This window comes from Eulemur rufifrons, chromosome 28 (genome assembly GCF_041146395.1).
Source record: "Eulemur rufifrons isolate Redbay chromosome 28, OSU_ERuf_1, whole genome shotgun sequence".
Lineage (NCBI taxonomy): Eukaryota > Metazoa > Chordata > Mammalia > Primates > Lemuridae > Eulemur > Eulemur rufifrons.
The window spans coordinates 14,346,867-14,365,463 of record NC_091010.1 but is presented as its reverse complement, the minus strand read 5'-3'; the positions used below and the strand labels follow the sequence as shown (position 1 = coordinate 14,365,463).

Here is an 18,597-nt window from a genome sequence, read left to right as displayed (position 1 = left end):
TAAAAATTGAATATGACTAACCTGGCCCAAGATTCTTTGTGTAAGTGACCAAATCTTCCATAGTCTCGACCACCTCTGCCACTGTAAGATATTCCAAAATTCCTTTGCAAACTCTGATGATTTTACGAACCTGAAAATATATTTCAGAGTATTCAGTCAAGTGGGTGGACAATAAGTATTACAGAAAATATGGTAACGTAAATGTGTAGCTATTCAGTATTTTTTCATCCTAAATATCATCAATCTTCCATGATTATGTTTAAGACTAGGCTTTGTTTCTGGGAGAGGTCTGCATAGGCCTCAGATTACCTACCTCAGCCTCGTCGAAGGTAAGGAGCAGGTCTGATGTGCCAGAGAGAATGCCCCTTGACCCGTCGATTAGGTAATCTCGAGCAGGCACTGAGTAAGGGTCTGACTGAAGCATCTGGGCCGCCTGGACAAGCTTGGTGCAAGCATTCTCAACCCTGTGTAGAGGAACGTAGGTTAACTTGCTGGCAGAACCAAGCAGAAGAATATCATATGCAAATGCAAAGAATGTAAATGTATGTAAATTCACATTATTTCCCCTACATGGAAAATAGCCAAGATCAAGTAATAATAGGACCTGAGTTTTTAGATTTAAAACTTTACAGTTATAAGCAGCACATTCATTCATTCATTCAATGTACTAAGCCCTTGTTCTTTGTTATTTCCTGGCAACAAAAAATGATGAGAAAATATTTGGGGCCTTTTAGGTTACTCTACCTCTGTAACATCTTTGTTTCCTTATTCCTCCCCACCCTATCCATACTGCTATTAAAAGATACTGCAGGAAAAAACTGAAATCTTTGACAGCATTTTCAGATTTAACATCTGGAAATAAAATGCCAAAGTACTATGTTAAGTGAAATTTAATAACCAGACAAAGCAAAGGAATGGGTGGAAACACAAAGTAGAAGTATGAGGTAATGCGTAAATTTCTCATTCATCTAGCCATTTGAAAACAGCCACATAAAACTATGTTGTTAATTAAAAGGTCACTAGTATTAATAACTGAACCAGCTAATAATAGTTTAATATTAATATAGTTTAATATAGGCCACTAGAACAGCCAAGGGTTTGGGTGGCAGGGGTGGGGAATTCATTTAAAAGAGGAACTCAAAATGCAGAAACCAAGTATTCTCCTTGACCCTCTTGTACTACTAACATGGATTCATTCATTCAATTACTCATCCATACAGAGTTAAAAAGAACCTAATAGATCAGCTCTTCTAACCTCATATTCAATATACTAATTATGTTATCACTGAGTAACTTATAAAGATAAGGAACAAATTATTTAAAGTTAAAATACTTAGCCAAAATGATACATTCTCATTTGAAAACATAGAAAATGTCACATGCAAATAAAAACCTACCTCACAGGGTTGTTTTAAGGATCAAATGAAATAACACAAAAAGTCCAAAAGTATAAAGCAGGGCTACATTGTTAAGAAATAGAATTAAACCAACTTATGAATTCCATCTACATAAAAAACATTGGGCTGTGGACACTGTAGGTATGTATATAAAGATGTAAAAGCACTATTCTAACTCTCAAGGAGCATACTTTACTAAGCTAAGACAAACACTGGCGAATAAGGCAGTGTATTACAAATATCAGTGAAGGGCAAGGCCTCTTTGATATGGATTTTGATCAGTCTTAAGGGACTAGGTGTTTCATTCCTTCTAATTTTAAATTAAAATTTTAACTTTAAATAAATAATATGTATATTCACAAACATACACACACACACACACACACACACACACACATATATTTAAAACTAAAAGGGCATACGGTGAAAAATCTCATTCCCTCCACTATGTTTCAGGCACTCAAATTCCATCCCACTTATAGCCAATGTTGAGTTTCCTCCAAAGCTGTATTTCCTCTGTATGTAATGCCCTTCATAGAGCACTTCGGGCAGACAGAAGCAAACTGTACATTTCCCCCTTTTTTACACAAATAGGATCATACTATGCACACTTTCTGCATTCTGCCTTTTTCACTCAGAGATGTTTTATTACAATAAACATGCATAAAGAGACTCCTCATACTTTTACACAGCTACATAGTAGTCCATAATTTATTAGTCTCCTGCAATGAATCACCTTCAATATTTATCATTTTACCCTGTGTATCTGTAGGATACATTCTAGAAATAGAATTTCTCAGTCAAAGGTATGAATATTTATAATTTTAACAAATGTTGCCATATTGCAGTCTATAGAAATTATACTAATTTACATTCCCACCACAATGGATAAGAGTTAACAAAACAGTTCTTACCGTCAAACCAATTCAAATCAAAATTTCATCTGTAATCAGTTTTGGATCTTTACCAATGATACACCAAAATTGGATCCCAATATAGTTTCTTTCCAATTGAGGTGAAATTCACATAACATACAAATAACCATTTTAAAGGGTAAAATTCAGTAGCATTTAGTGTATTTACGATGCTGTGCAACCATCCCCTCTCTTGAGTGTCAAAACTCATCATCTCAGTAGAGCACCCAATATGCACTAAATAATCACTCCCCATTCTTTCCTTCCCCCACCCCCTGACAACTACAAATCTGCTTTCTGTCTCGCTGGATTTGCCTGTTCCGCATACGTCATATAAAAGGATTCACACACTATGTGATCCTTCTTTCATTTAACGTAATGTTTTCAAGGTTCAAGTTATATCCTGTATCAGTACCTCATTCCTTTTTATGGCTGAGTATGCCACAATTTGTTTATTCATTCATCCACTAATGGACATTTGGGGTGTTTATACCTTTTGGCAATTACAAATAATGCTTCTAAAAACATTCATGTATAAACTTCTGTGTAGATATGTTTTCATTTTGCTTGGGTATATACCCAGGAGGGGAATTGCTAGTTTATATGGTAGTTACCTATTTAACATTTTGAGAAACTACCAAACTGTTTTACAGCATTGTACCATATTACATTCCCACCAGCAACATACTGATTCTCCATATCCTCACCAACACTTGTTATTTTATTTCCTTCTTTTTAATTAAAGCCACCATAGTAGGTGTGAAGTGGTATCTCATTGTGGTTTTAATTTGCATTTCATTAATAAGCAGTAATGGTGAACATCTTTTCATGGACTTGTCCATTTTTATCTTTTTTGGAGAAATGTATCTATTCAAGTCCTTTGCCCATGTTTCAATTGGGTTCTTTACTTTCTGTTGCTGAGTTGTAAGAGTTCGTTATATAGGCTAGATATTAAACCCTCATCAGATATACAATTTGCAAATATTTTCTCCCAGTTTGTAGGTTTACTCAATATAGTTTTAATTTCCATTCTTATGAATGAGGTTGAGGATTTTCATATTTTTTAAACTACAAAATAAAATCACACACATAAAAGATTATATAAACTTTTATTCAAACAAATACTAACTAATCTAATAATCATGCTTCAGAAATAAAATACCACCAGACATGGTGGCACGTGCCCATAATCCCAGCTACTCAGTGGGAGGATAACTTGAGCCCACGAGTTCAAGGCCAGCCTGGGCAACATAGCATGACCCTGACTCTATAAACAAATAAATAAATATTTTTTAAAGAAATAAAATAATATCAAGTACTTCAGAATCCCACCTTAACCAAATCCTCCTTCCTATTCTCCAGAGGTAATCATTACTCTGAGTATTGTGCTAATTATTTTCTTGATTTTCTTTATATTAATACTTTTACCACCTATATATGTACACACACCTAAGCAACATATAGTTTAGTTTTGCCTGTACTGGAACTTTGCTTAGGCAGAATCATACTATTACGTATGCTTCTATGATCATTCTTTTTGTTCAATATTGTATTGTTGAGACGCATCATGTTAACAACTCTAGTTACTGTGTTGTATTTCATGGTATGGATAAACCATAATTTATTTACCCATTCTACTTCTAGTGGACATCAGAGGTGTTCTAAGTTATTGTTTTTGTTATTGGTGCCAATATAAATAATATTGCTGTGAAATGTATTATACTGGCTTCTGTTAACACATGCACAGAGTTTAGGTTACCTATCTAGTGGTAGAAATACTGAGTTACAGAAAATACATATATTCAACTTTATCAGGGAATGCCAAACTGTTTTCCAAAATGATTGCATTAATACCAATTTAATACTCACACCAGCACTGTTCACAATCGGTCCTCAATATCTGAACTTTTAATTTGCCAATCTGGTCAATGTGAAGTGATAATATTATTGTGAATTTAATTTGTATTTTTATTTTACTAGTGAAACTCAAATTTGCTTTTTTCATGTTTATGGGCCCATGAGTTTTGATAGGTAGCATTTTTTCTTACTCAGTTCTAAATAATTTTCATTATGATTTCTTTGACAATAAGTTGTTTGGAAATTTAAAAATATACTTCTAAATATAAGGGGCTCTTCTACTTATCTTCTCATGATTGATTTATCACTCAAATGCATTCTGTCAGAGAATGTGGTTTGTAACATAAGGCACTGAAATGTATTTAGGCTAGTTTAATGTCTTAACATATGGTCAATTTTTATAAATTTTCTATGTGTGCTTGGAAAGAATGAGGGTGATCTAACTTTTAAGCAAAATATTTTACATATTCCATTAGCTCAAGCTTGTTAATTGTAATGTTCAAATCTTCTACATCCTTCCTGATTTTTTGGTCTGTTTTATCCATCAATTACTGAGTGTTAAAATCTTCCGTCATAACAATGGATTTGTCCATATCTTCTTGTAGCTGTGTTTTTGTTTTATATATATTAAGGCTATCTTATTAACTACATATAAGTTTACTATTATTATATCTTTCTGGTGACTAGAACCTACTTATCGTTATACAGTGCCTCTCTTTATCACCATTTGCTGCCCTAATATCTGTTTTGTCTGATATTAATAGTGCAAACCAGCTTTCTTTGGTTATTTTATTTGACTGGCATACCTTTCCATCATGTATTTCAAGCTCTTAGTACCCTTATGTTTTAGGTATATCTTTTAGAAATACCATATAGCTGTATTGTTAAATCCAGACTAGCAACTTCTAACTTAATAATTTATCTCATTTATATTTATTAAAATTACTGATATACTTGGAATTATTACCATATCTTATTTTTGTTTTATACGTATCTCAATTTCTTTTTTACCCCTTTTCTTTATCCTTTTTGTGGATTGAGAAGGGTTTTTTCCCGGTTTTTTGTTTGTTTTTGTTGGAGAGAGGGTCTTGCTCTGTTGCCTGGGCATGAAGGCAGTGGCATCATCATAGCTCACTGCAACCTCAAACTCCTGGGCTCAAGTGATCCTCCTGCTTCAGTCTCCCAAGTAGCTGAGACTACAGGCATGTGCTACCACATCCGGCTAATTTTTCTATTTTTTTGTAGAGACAGGGTCTCGCTTTGTTGCTCAGGCTGGCCTCAAACTTCTGACCTCAAGCGATCCTCCTGCCTCAGTCCCCCAAAGTGCTGGGATTACAGGCATAAGCCACTGTGCCAGGCCATCATTAACTTTAAAGAGTCCCAAACTTGATTTTATTTCCAGGAAACTTGCACCTTGATAAAATTTTAGCAAACAAACATAAGAATCACAGAATGTAACTCTTGTTATATACCTATTCATGAGGACCCAGTTACTGTATAAATTTTTCAAATCCGGGAAAAACAAAAAACAAATGATAGGAATAACCATTATGGAGAAAGGAAACTGGAAAAGAAGAGATAAAATGAAAAAGGTTTGCAGGAATCAAATTGATTTTTCACTAATGGTTCCCTTGTGTGGTAAAGTGATAGGTCCAAAACAGACACTGCACCATTTTTTGTACAATGAGACATCTGATCTGCACATTAAAATTTAATGGCATTCATAAAAGCCAAACAAATCCCACTATGACTAACCAGCAGTCAGAAACAGGAAGAAGTCTGTCTTGTCTGTGGAAAATTTGATTTTATTTAAACATTCAATCTGCCTGGCTTCTTAAAGTGATCTTCTACAATAGAAATTTGAATTTTTAAAAAGCATTTTAAAGAATAAAAGTAGGGATGCAGTCAGTTTCCTAAATAATCATGGATCTTAACTATATACTAATAATATTTGCTTCGATACTTTAAAACAATCAAGTGGTGCAGATTAAGGCATCTCTCTGCCTTCGAGTCTTCAACCTAAATTACTAGAAAAAATCTTATGGTATCTATCAAATGGACCAATGGCAGCCTCATGGGATCCCAAAATATGCTCACTCATGACCCACTAATATATTTCTTCCCAGAATTACCACCTGATATAATGTGAGACAACTTAAGAGAAGCAGCCAAACTCCTCAGCTCCATGTGATTTCAATGATCACTAATCAAGCAGCTTAAACTTATGCTGAATTTTTTTTAAGGAAAAAAGAGGAAAATACATTAAGAAATTATTAGAAGTCTGCCATAAGTCCTTCTTAAAGGTTCTTTAAGACTGTACCCAGAAAAAGTGAGGTACTATCTTAAATTCCTTTAGTTGAATTCTTTCATGTATTTGTTCATCTGATAACACTGAGGACCTTCTACATGCTATGATTCCTAGAAATAGAAAGTTTGGGGTTTTTGTCCTTACTTTTAAGGAAGATCTTGGTAGGAGGAGAAAGACATATAAACAAACAAGTACAAATCAGTATTTAGAATTATATTCAGTGTATACTGAGGGCACAAAATCAGGAGGAGTCATTTTTATCTAGGTTAGGAAAGTTGTGACGGAGATAGTAATGACCACGCTGCTCCTGCCTTCAGCAGCTCAGCACTATTTAAAAAGATGATTCTCTTCCCAGCATCTCTGAGGTTTTTTTTCCCCCAGTAGATCTCTCTCTATATAACACACACACACACACACACACACACACACACACACACAAAGTCCTTTCTGTGAAAAATAACATGCATTTGCAATAGAACTAGTTCGACTAGGGAGGGCAGTCTACCATCATAAAACACAGGTAACTCACTCACTCTGAAGCCAAGCAATCTCAATCTGTTTCAATAAAAGTCAATCATGGTATCCCAGCTCACTGATATAGCCATTTAAAGGAGAGAGAGCTTTAGACAAAATAATATAAAGGAGATAGTCTAATCAGTCTATTTAGACATATACAGTCCATAATTTCAAGCCGAAAGGCTCTCTAAAACAGTCAACAAATTAAACTTTCACCCTCCCCCTGCAAAAAAATGTTGGGGAAGGGTGGAGGCAACTCATCCTTTATCAAATTCACTGTTTGAATAAAGACGGAAAAACAAACACTTATCTTAAACAGTATAGCCATTTAGGAATGCATTCTGTTCACTAAAGACTGAAGTGCCATGGAGCAGAACACCTGCAAATTTGATTTCATGGAAGTCGCAGTGTCCTGGAGCACACCCAAGGAAACAGGTGTTTACATCTTGGGACCTCTGTTTTAGAAACTTAGAGCACACTGGTGGGACCACAAACATATCTGATCACAGAAAGCACTGACAACACTTGGGAGACAGGAAGAAACAGGTGGAAGGAAGGAAGTTAGAGAACATGATCAGCTGATCGGTGGTTTTCTCTGCTGTGGCTACCCTCACTGTCATTTCCAACCAGTCTGGCCCTGATACAATTATTTGGCAGGCAAAATCGATTGTCAGGGCTATTTCTGCTCTATTCTTTTTTCTTTTTTCTTTTTTGAGACATGGTTTCACTCTGTCGCCAGGGGTAGAGTGCAGTGGCGTCATCATAGCTAATTACAGCCTCTAATTCCTGGGCTCAAGTGATCCTCCCACCTCAGCCTCTCAAGTAGCTGGGACTACAGGCATGTGCCACTGCACCTGGCTAATTTTTCTATTTTTTGTAGAGATGTGGTCTCGCTCTTGCTCAGGCTGTTCTCAAACTCCTGACCTCAAGCAATCCTCCTCAGCCTCCCAAAATGCTAGATTACAGGAGTGAGCCACCACGCCTGGCCCCTCTGCTCTGTTCTTAACACTTGTTGAAGCCTTCCTTCTTTTCCCATCTGGGCAGGGTATCTTAGAGATCAAGGCCCAGATCACTTCCAAGTTTGAGAAGCCTATCATATTTAACAATGAAGAAATGCCAAAACAGGTTCATAAAAATGGTGGTATATTCAAGTGCTTATGTTTAATAATCTTAATTGCATGATAATATCTTCTTTTAAGACTCCTTTTCTCTGTGACTACATGCATGGCCTGGTTTGAAGATACTAAGATTTAAATTGTTAGGCCGGGTGAGGTGGCTCACTCCTGTAACCTCAGCACTTTGGGAAGCCAAGGTGGGAGGATTGCTTGAGGCCAAGAGTTCCAGATGAGCCTGGGCAACATAATGAGACTCCATCTCTACAAAAAAAAAATTTTTTTAATTAGCCAGGCATGGTGGCACACACCTGTAGTCCTAGCTACTAGGGAGGCTGAGGTGGGAAGATCAAGTGAGCCTAGAAGTCCAAGGCTGTTGTGAGCTATGATTGTACCACTGCACTCCAGCCTGGCCACCAGAGTGAGATTTTGTTTCTTAAAAAAAAAAAAATTGTTGGCCGGGCGCGGTGGCTCACGCCTGTAATCCTAGCACTCTGGGAGGCCGAGGCGGGTGGATCGTTCGAGGTCAGGAGTTCGAGACCAGCCTGAGCAAGAGCGAGACCCCGTCTCTACTAAAAATAGAAAGACATTATATGGACAACTAAAAAATCTATACAGAAAAAATTAGCCGGGCATAGTGGCGCATGCCTGTAGTCCCAGCTACTCGGGAGGCTGAGGCAGTAGGATCGCTTAAGCCCAGGAGTTTGAGGTTGCTGTGAGCTAAGCTGACGCCACGGCACTCACTCTAGCCTGGGCAATAAAGTGAGACTCTGTCTCAACAAAAAAAAAAAAAAAAAATTGTTGACCTGAGGAATGCGCTCCAGTAAAATTTCAGGCATCAGCAACTGGTAGTTCAGTCATTCTAGTATCCCTCAAATAGGAAGTACTATCTCTATCATCAATTCATTCCCTCCTCAGATCTTTATATATACATATGATTAAAAAAATAAAAAATAATACATGTCACTATTTCAAGACTCAAGGAGATTCATGAAAAGAATATTTTCTTTTATATATCAGCCATTTTGCACAGATGTTACTTTAAAACAGTAGAAATAGACTCATTCTGTGGCGTCCCAGTAATAGCTGATATGCTTTGCTCTGGAGTTGCCATTTTGGGAAAGGTCAAGGATCTTCAGCCATTAGTCATCTACAGGCCTGCATGAAGGCCACAGCACAGTTACAGTTTTTAGGAGGGAGTTGGGAACACAGAGTACAACGACAAGCTTTAATCTAGTTCAAGTAGCAACTGCACAACACTGACTCACCCAGGTGGACGCTGTGTGATAATACTGAAACATGCTGTTCCAACCCCGTGCTCCTAGATTTAAAGGTCCTACAGACCTCATCCATGAAGTATTCCTTACCCTGTCCCAACTCTCTTAAAGCACAACATAATGCAAAATGGTCTTCTTGCTCTTATCAAGGCCAAACAGTGATAGTACAGGACACTGCATGTGTACACCCAAAACTAAAATTAAAAACACAATAATAAATCTTAAATATATATACATATAATTTTCATTTGTCAATTAAAAATAAAGCTCCCATAATCCTAGCATTCTGGGAGGCTGAGGCAGGAGGATTGCTTGAGGTTAGGAGTTTGAGACCAGCCTAAACAAGAGCAAGACCCCCATCTGTACAAAACCTAGAACAATTAGCCAGGCGTGGTAGTACAGGCCTGTAGTCCCAGCTATTCAGGAGGCTGAGGCAGGCAAGAAGATCACTTGAACCCAGGAGGTGGAGGTTGCAGTGAGCTATGATCTCCCCAGTGCACTATAGCCAGAGCAACAAAGCAAGACCGTCTTAAAGGAAAAAAAAATGCTGAGGGAAAAAATAAGTTAATAAAAAAAAAAAAAAAACCCTACAATGAGTCATATTGAAAACACTCAAAAACCCTTTAAGGACAACACCAAATTCTCCTTGCTGTATATTGTATATATACATGTATATTGAGATAACAAGGCTAAAATACACATGCACACACAACACTCAGGCTCAATAAATTCTTTTATTTCAGATTTGGTTAGGAGGGTATGCAGCCAGTTTTGACTTCACCTTCAAACAAAACAGGATTCTGCCTGAGTCAAGAGATAACAGAGGGCCGGGCGCGGTGGCTCACGCCTGTAATCCTAGCACTCTGGGAGGCCGAGGCGGGTGGATCGCTCAAGGTCAGGAGTTCGAGACCAGCCTGAGCAAGAGCGAGACCCCGTCTCTACTAAAAATAGAAAGAAATTATATGGACAACTAAAAATATATATAGAAAAATTAGCCGGGCATAGTGGCGCATGCCTGTAGTCCCAGCTACTCGGGAGGCTGAGGCAGAAGGATCGCTCAAGCCGAGGAGTCTGAGGTTGCTGTGAGCTAAGCTGACGCCATGGCACTCACTCTAGCCTGGGCAACAAAGTGAGACTCTGTCTCAAAAAAAAAAAAAAAAAAGAGATAACAGAAGGGGAAGCAGAACGTTGGGAATGAGAGGGCTACAAATGTTACAGCTGCCCAAGCTTTATGCTCCTCAAGACTTTGTGAGCAGCTTATTTGAAAGATAGAGTATGAGTCACAACCCTTGAATCCTTTAAAGTCTGCATGAAAGTCCTGTTCTTTCTCCCCTCTTCCTTGACTCCCTTGTCAAATCTGGTATGAGTGCAGGAAGAGATTCTGAGCCTGCAAAGTTCAATCAAGAACACTGGTCCAACAGCTCCTCGGTCCTTCCTCCATCTCATGCTAGGATTACAGCACAAAGATTGAGCTTACAAGTAAGTATGTCTTACAGATACCAGTAGTTTTCAATTGTATGTTGATGCTGTTGTGATGATAAAATAAAAAATTATTTTAAAATATTACTAGGTTCATTGTATCTTTTTGTTCTTGTGTATTTCTTAACCAATGAATAAAAAAAAGTCTTTAGGCTGAAAAAAATTGACACTCACTGTTCTATGGGAATGAATGAGTTAGGGATGTGGCTACCTAAACACAAAATGAAGTAGAAGAGATAAAACAAGAGGATATTTTCACTTATGAAGAAAACTGCCCAAAACTAGGATGGGATATGGATTTAAAAAAAAAAAAAGGAACAAAATCTGGAGATACAAGCCAATAGCAGGCTGACATCAATCAAAAGTCATTCTAAAAAATATGGTAATAAATAACAAATCATTAACAGAATTTAGAACCCAGGAGAATAAAAAATAACCTAACAATATTGCTTTGAAATATATAAAGCTAACACTGACAATTATAAGAATAATTGACAAGTCTACAGTTAGTGCAGGAGATTTTAACATACCTCAATCATAAACTGATACTTCAAACAGGCAAAATAGTAAGCCTATAAAAAGTTTGATCAGTAATATTTATATGTTGACCTAAATGATATAAATAGAATGTTATACCCAAGCAAAACAGAAGATATTTTCTTGTTAAGTATACATAATACACTCACCAAAACTGACCACTTAAAGAATTTCCAAGAATTGATATTATATAAACCATGTCTTTGGGCACAATGTAATTAAATTAGAAATATAACAAAAAGATAGTAAAAAGAACTTATAAAACTTTAAAATGCACTCATAAATAATACACATGGTTAAAGAGGTATTCACAACCAAAATTATGAAATATTTAGGGCTGAATGACAGTTAAAGTAGGTAGGGTTTATCCTAGAAATGCAAGGACAGTTCATTATTAGAAAATCTACATTCACGTAGTAGACCATAGACTATCTCAACAGAGTAAAGGATAAAAATTGTATAATCCTCTCAATAGATACAGAAAGGGCATTAAATACAAACTAGCCGTCGTTGTCGTCAAAAAACAAAAAGTCATACTACAGAAGACTATAGATTAGGGGAAATATATCTGTGAGAAAAGCTTAAAAAGCAACTGAAGAATCAAATCATTTAGTCAAAGAAAACAATTGAGAAACAAATATTAAGAAGCCATGGAAGGAAGCTAATATGTAATCACCAAATACCCTTTTTTTCCTTTGCAGGTACTTTCACATACATCATTTCCTCATTTAAGCCCCACAGTAACTATTACATTAGAAAAAGAGATTCTTGGCCGAGCGCATTGGCCCACACCTGTAATCCTAGCACTCTGGGAGGCCGAAGTGGGAGGATCAGATCGCTTGAGCTCAGGAGTTCAAGACCAGCCTGAGCAAGAGAGAGACCCCATCTCTACTAAAAATAGAAAAATCAACCAAGCGTGCTTGTACATGCCTGTACTCCCAGCTATTCCAGAGGCTGAGTAAGGCAGGAGGATCACTTGAGCCCAGGAGTTTGAGGTTGCAGTGAGCTATGATGTCACCACTGCACCTCCACCCAGGCCAACAGAGAGAGACTCTGTCTCAAAAAAAAAAATAATAAATAATTTTTTAAATTGAAAAAAAAGAAGAGATTCTTGTGAAAAAGAGTGAGAAAATGCCTTAGCATACCGCAAGCAATGAGAATTCTGCCTTTGCCATTTCTGTACTGGGTAACTTTCAACAAGTTACGAGCTTTTCTGAGTCTCAGCTTCCTCAACTGCAAAATGAAGTAGATTAAATAACACAACTTCAAGTTCTCAGCTCATAGAAGGTATTTAAGAATGGATCTATTTTTATAAGGTTCTTTTGGTTCTATTAAGAAAAGAACAATAAAGATTTTAAATGACTGCAGAAAAAAATCTTAAACCTTGAGAGCTTCTTAAATTAGAACTATACATAGGAAAAGTCAAGGTAATTATTAAGTGAATATTGTATCTAACTGCTTTTAGTGTTTCTGTTTGTTTTTGTAGGGTAGGGTTGGGGAGCTGATGACCTCAAATTATCTATAAAATAAAGCAGTTGGTTAAATAATCTCTATGATTCCTTTTAACTTTAAAATTTTTGTGACTTTAATTTCTTTAGAATTTAAGAGTTGCAAGACAATGCAGTCCATCACAAATTACATCTATACTGTTTCTTCTTTGTAAATACTTAGGAAAAGTGTAAACTGTTATCCTCTAAGAGTGATACAAAATTAGTACTATCTAGAGTGCAAGGGATGGGCTACATGACTTCCTGGAAGGGTGGATTATGGAAAGAACATGGACTTGGAAGCCAAGAGACAACCAATAGGAAACCTGTCCTGCCATTTACTAGCTGAGCAAACTTGAGTAAGTTAAGTTTGTCAAACCTCAGTCTTTTTATCTGCAAAGTGAGTTTATGAACACCGTGAAATTGGTGTTCTCAGAATTACATGAGTAAATGAAAACGCTATATATAAGTACCTGATCCAATAAAAGATATTCAATAAATGTGAGTTCTGTTGGCCCCTTGAGTTCTTTTCAATCATGTAATTTTGATTACTCCGTAGATAACAAAAACTGAAGTACAGTCACGTGACACATAATGCTGCTTCTATCAATGACAGATGGCATATAAGACTGGTCTCAGAAGATTACAATACTGTACTTTTACTGTACCTTTTCTATGTTTAGATACACAAATACTTATCATTGTGTTAGATACACAAATACTGATCATTGTGTCATGACTACCTACGGTAACCAGTATAGTAACATACTGTACAGGCTTGTAGCCTAGGAGCAACACACCATACCACATATATGGCCTAGGTATGTAGTAGGCTATACTATCTGAGTAAGTACTGTCCATGATGTTTGCATTTCTCAGAACATATCCCTGTCATTAAGCAACACATGACTGTATTACCTGTCTAAAGTTTTGTTTATTTCTTAATCATAAAGGATATACAAAGTAAACCAAAGATTCAATCCCTGCCAAGTTGTTCAGAACTCCTCTGCAAAAAGCCACAAAAATTCACAAATCATTTTGTTTGAGAGAGTCTGTGAAAAACAGTAGTACCCAACTATGTTTAATGTGGCAAGTCCAAAGGTGAACTATTTAAAGTTTGAGTGCTTGCTCTAGGTCAAAAATGCAACAAGGCAGCTGACAGAGGTGAATGATTGTCTCACAGAAACTTGTTCACCCATGTTAAGAGACAAAAATCTTCTCTTATAATACAGTAGCAGTGAAAAGGACCACAAAAACTCAAGTTAAAAAAAAAAAAACATTAGAATTACACATTAGCCCCAGGCAAACAAAGGGCAATAAGTGGTAAGATCAAAGAATTAATTCTAAAAAAAGATATTCTGGGCACTTTCACCCAGAAGTGTGTTTAAAAATACAAATTTCATCACAAATTATTTTGAGTGTTCAAGATCATAAGCAAAGAAAAAGCTAAATATAAGAGCTGGTGGTCTAAAAATATGACACTATTACTTTAGGTCAAAAGAGATCTAAATTAAGTACAAGCATGTTTTAATCCTTTTCAAATTTCTTCTTTGTATATGAATATAAATTATGGTAAAATCACACAAGTATGTACCATAATTGTGCTTAACTTATAAAGTTTAAGGGTTAAAATAAGGTAATTCCCAGGAAATGTGATTAATGGCAATCATGTAGCAATAGTATACCCTTTCCCACAGTATTTTAGGAACATTCTTTTATTCAATAAGCCTAGACAATATGTTTCAAAAGTAGTCCAAGCTGGTGAATCAATCCAAGTTTTGATGATTTAAAGTTTTGACTGTTGAGAGCAGCACTGAGGCAGAAAGTGACAACACTGTTCAGTTCTAAGTGAAACTGTCATTTGCCTGCTAACAGACAATGTGCACCATGCCCTTTTCAAGGCGTTCTTATCACAAGACCCCACTCAGCAGTGAGGTCTTTTGATCCATTCAGATACTGAACACCTTGGAGAGGGTCCAAGAACTGCCTTCCTTATTTATTTCTGCTCCGTTGCAGAAATCAGAATGAAATTCCATTGTATACTGCAGTGGTAATTTCTCCATGGCAAATAAAATAGTTTGCCATAAACATTTCTCATCCAGAAGGAATCAAATTGAAGCAAATCCACACTGACAGAAAATGAATCTGGTCGGTTTGACATACAGCTTATTCTTCATTACAGCCCTGGCACCTATTACTCATTCTGTATTTGGTTATGAATCTTCCTGAAAAATGGCTTTCATGTTGTCATCCTCCTGCCCAAGAACTGCAGCGCTTCTAAATTCCTCTGCCTGGCTTTGAAGGACCTTCCTCACTTAGCCCCATCTACCTATCCAAGCTTAGTTCCCAACCCCCTCACAGTGACTTCTCTTTCCTCTCAGGCTTTGGGGACTTGCTCATGCCATTCACTGCACCAGAGTATTTTCCCTTCTCCCTACACCTGCCCCTCCTCCCAGGTCTCAGTTCCTACATAAACCGTCTCTCTACTGTTCCTTCTTACAGTGATAGCCCTCTGTGAGTAACTATTGTAACGCCAATCTGTATCACAACTCTTTAATTTGAAACTTCTTAAAATATTGTTTTAAAAAATTTCTCTGCAGCAGTTTCCACCTTTGCTCCTCCATCATACATAGAAAAGGAAAACATATAGGTGCCATACCCCCATGGGTGTACCTGGGATTATGCACAATCTCCAGCCACAATACCTGTCATTTCACTAATTTCTCTCCCACTAAAGAAAGCATAATAAAAAGCAAATGAACACATTATATTTAAATGAAAGCTAAAAATAATACATAGTGAGCAGGAATGAGAGGGATTGACCTTAAATATGCTCAGTTTTTTTTTTAGTAAAGCATTAGTATACTTGACATTTTATTACTATTAATAAATCGTTTGCAGGTAGGAGTGGTGGCTCATGTCTGTAATCCCAGAACTTTGGGAGGCCCAGGCGGGAGGATTGCTTGAAGCCAGCAGTTCGAGACCAGCCTACCAGCATAGTGAGACTCCGACTCTACAAAATATAAAAAAAAATTAGCCAGGCGTGGTAGCACACACCTGTAGTCCCAACTTGGGAGGCTGAGGCAGGAGGATCACCTGAGCCCAGGCATTCGAAGTTGCAGTGAGCTATAATTGGGCCTCTGCACTCCAGCCGGGGCAACAGAGCAAGACCCTGTCTGTCTCTAAAAAAATAAAAATAAAAAATAAATTATTTGCAATATATCTCACAAGTAAATCATTTGTTATACACTGGCAAGAACAACTATTCAAGATAGCACTTAGCATGCTGGGCACATAGATGGCCAGCATGAGTGTCTAGCCCATGAATCAATCCATTGCACATATATATTAACTACTGCTACAGCTGTCTGATGAGGAGGATGATGGTGATAATGAAGATGATAATGATGATACAAAACGCAAACATGGAGTACAGTAGCTGACTCCCCTGCTGACAGTCTCAAATGGAACAGATGACCTCTTATGGGGTAAGTCTAACCAATATTTTCACAGTACAGCATGGCCGTTGCACTCCTGAAGATTATGACAATTGGGGCAGTTTCCATGGCAATCATCATGCAATCCTACACCTCTTGTGCAACAGTGTAGCTATTATTGCAATCTTGGGTAAAATTAGTAAATTGTGAACTCTACCTGCCAGTGTGTTTAGGGATCAGATAACTTTTGCTTCACCCAAAAGAAAAGCTATAACAATGCAAATCTTGTTCTATTAATATATTAAAATGGTTCTCACTTTTACAATAAGGAATTGCCTGAGTGCTGGAAGTCCCTCATTGACAATTACAATTCAAATATGTCATTTTCAAATAATATTAAACTCATTTTCCAACATGCCCTTAATTGCCAGTCACACAAATAGCCTGTATGATATGATTTTGAGACCCCTAAATCCTGAAAACATCATATCCTTTCCTGAAAAATCTTTAAATATACATCAGATGACTATCTACAGGCCAAGTATCTTCTGTTTTCTCTGGCCCTGATATCCTAACATACTAGGAATAGAGACTGATTTAATAATAAATTTTTAAAACTTATTTATTCTTTAATGTTGTCTAAGCAGTCACTATTTGGAAATCCTTATAAAAGTAGACTACAGAGAAAGCTTCAGTCGATCATGCCCTGGAAACTTCTAAACATCAACGAAACAGCTCAGAAGAATGTCCTACTCGACAGTTCCAAGGATGTCATTAATTACTTCCATCTGTTTCCCTCTCTGTCCCTGCCCCCTCCAAGTGGAGGCACCTACTTTTTCTGCTTCATTTTGCATTCTACAGAAAAGCAAGAAAAGCATAAAGAACCATCATGTTTTAAATTGTAGAATATTTATTTGCCCCAAAATTTGTGTGAAAACCACAGCCATATTGTTGTTTGTACTCTGGGCTATTTTCAAGTAACAGTTCAGAGTGTGACATACTAAGATACGTACTTTTTAAAAACTGCTCAGCAAATGTTTCAGTTGGTCCTAGCACACTGTTTTCCCTGATCCCCCATGTAGATCAGGTTTTTCCCCCCATGGTACAATAAAAGTTCAAACTTTTGAATGGTTTCATCCATTGTCTCTCCTTACCTACATCAATTATTTCATTAAAAGTCACATAATGATGATTTTCTAATTCTGTTATTCCCTCCACATTTATTGGTTAGAATTTCCTTCATCAACTAGGGCTATTAGACTACTCTGAAATAAAATTTGTCAGTAAAGTCAAGAAAAATGCCCACTTCTTTCCTTTAAACTAGTAATGCCAGGGTAAGGGGTTGGTGCCCAAGTTACCACCACCAAGGGTGATCAATGAAGTTTTGTTTTGTTTTAAAGTTACCTGGTTTTTTTGCAAATTTTATCACAACTAGGGCATGCGCCTCTTTAATTTTTCTAAGTCCCCAAGAAAGCCTGTGAGAGCACTTAGCATATTTCAAGAATGTATCTCTAGGAATGAGCAGCAATGAGTTTTCTAACAAAATCCATTTACCAGTCAAATGATACCCATAGACGAGGATTGTCGGGGTTAAAAGAAACTTTTTATAGGGTCATCTAGTCTAACTACCTACCTGATAGTAAAACCCCCTGCTCACTCTCTCACCATGCTCTGTACCTTCCAGGGGGTGAAGGGCAACCTGGTACAAGCTGGAGGTGTATTTTTAATGTAATATAAATGTAAGTTTAATTATAATATGTTTAACTGACAGCATAAGAAACCTCTTAATATTAACAGGTTGATGGAATGGTATAAAACCAAAGTAGGCTCATGTTGGTTAGATCTAGAAGAAACCTTGAGATCACCAGCTCCAATGGAGGTAAGACAAAAAAGGTACTCACACAAAACAGGCTCTATAAAAAATAGAAGCTTCCAGTACCTTACTTCCTGACACATGAAGACGTTTTGCAAAATTAACAGAAACAGTTCTCTAGACACACCTATCCACTAAAATAAGTTAGAAATAAGAAGACACCAATGAGTGAAAATTTTGCATCTGTCCAATGAAAATGATAGAACATAAGGAGGATAAAAATAAAAGAACATTTTCAGCTTTATTTAAAATTGTGATATATAACACTTTTAGCTTTATTTAAAATTGTGATAGGCCGGGCGCGGTGGCTCACGCCTGTAATCCTAGCACTCTGGGAGGCCGAGGCGGGTGGATTGCTCAAGGTCAGGAGTTCGAGACCAGCCTGAGCGAGACCCCGTCTCTA

At 36.9% G+C, this 18,597-nt stretch overlaps 1 protein-coding gene across 2 annotated transcripts in view; it reads right to left on the bottom strand.

Moving 5' to 3' along the window:
- VCL (vinculin) overlaps positions 1-18,597 on the bottom strand; it is a 100,851-nt gene that overhangs the window by 45,231 nt on the left and 37,023 nt on the right. For both annotated transcript variants that reach the window (XM_069460745.1, XM_069460746.1), the window contains exons 3-4: positions 314-464; positions 22-130 (exon numbers count right to left, since the gene is read on the bottom strand). In XM_069460745.1, coding sequence (XP_069316846.1) covers positions 22-130; positions 314-464 — 260 coding nt within the window. The remainder of the gene's footprint in view (positions 1-21; positions 131-313; positions 465-18,597) is intronic.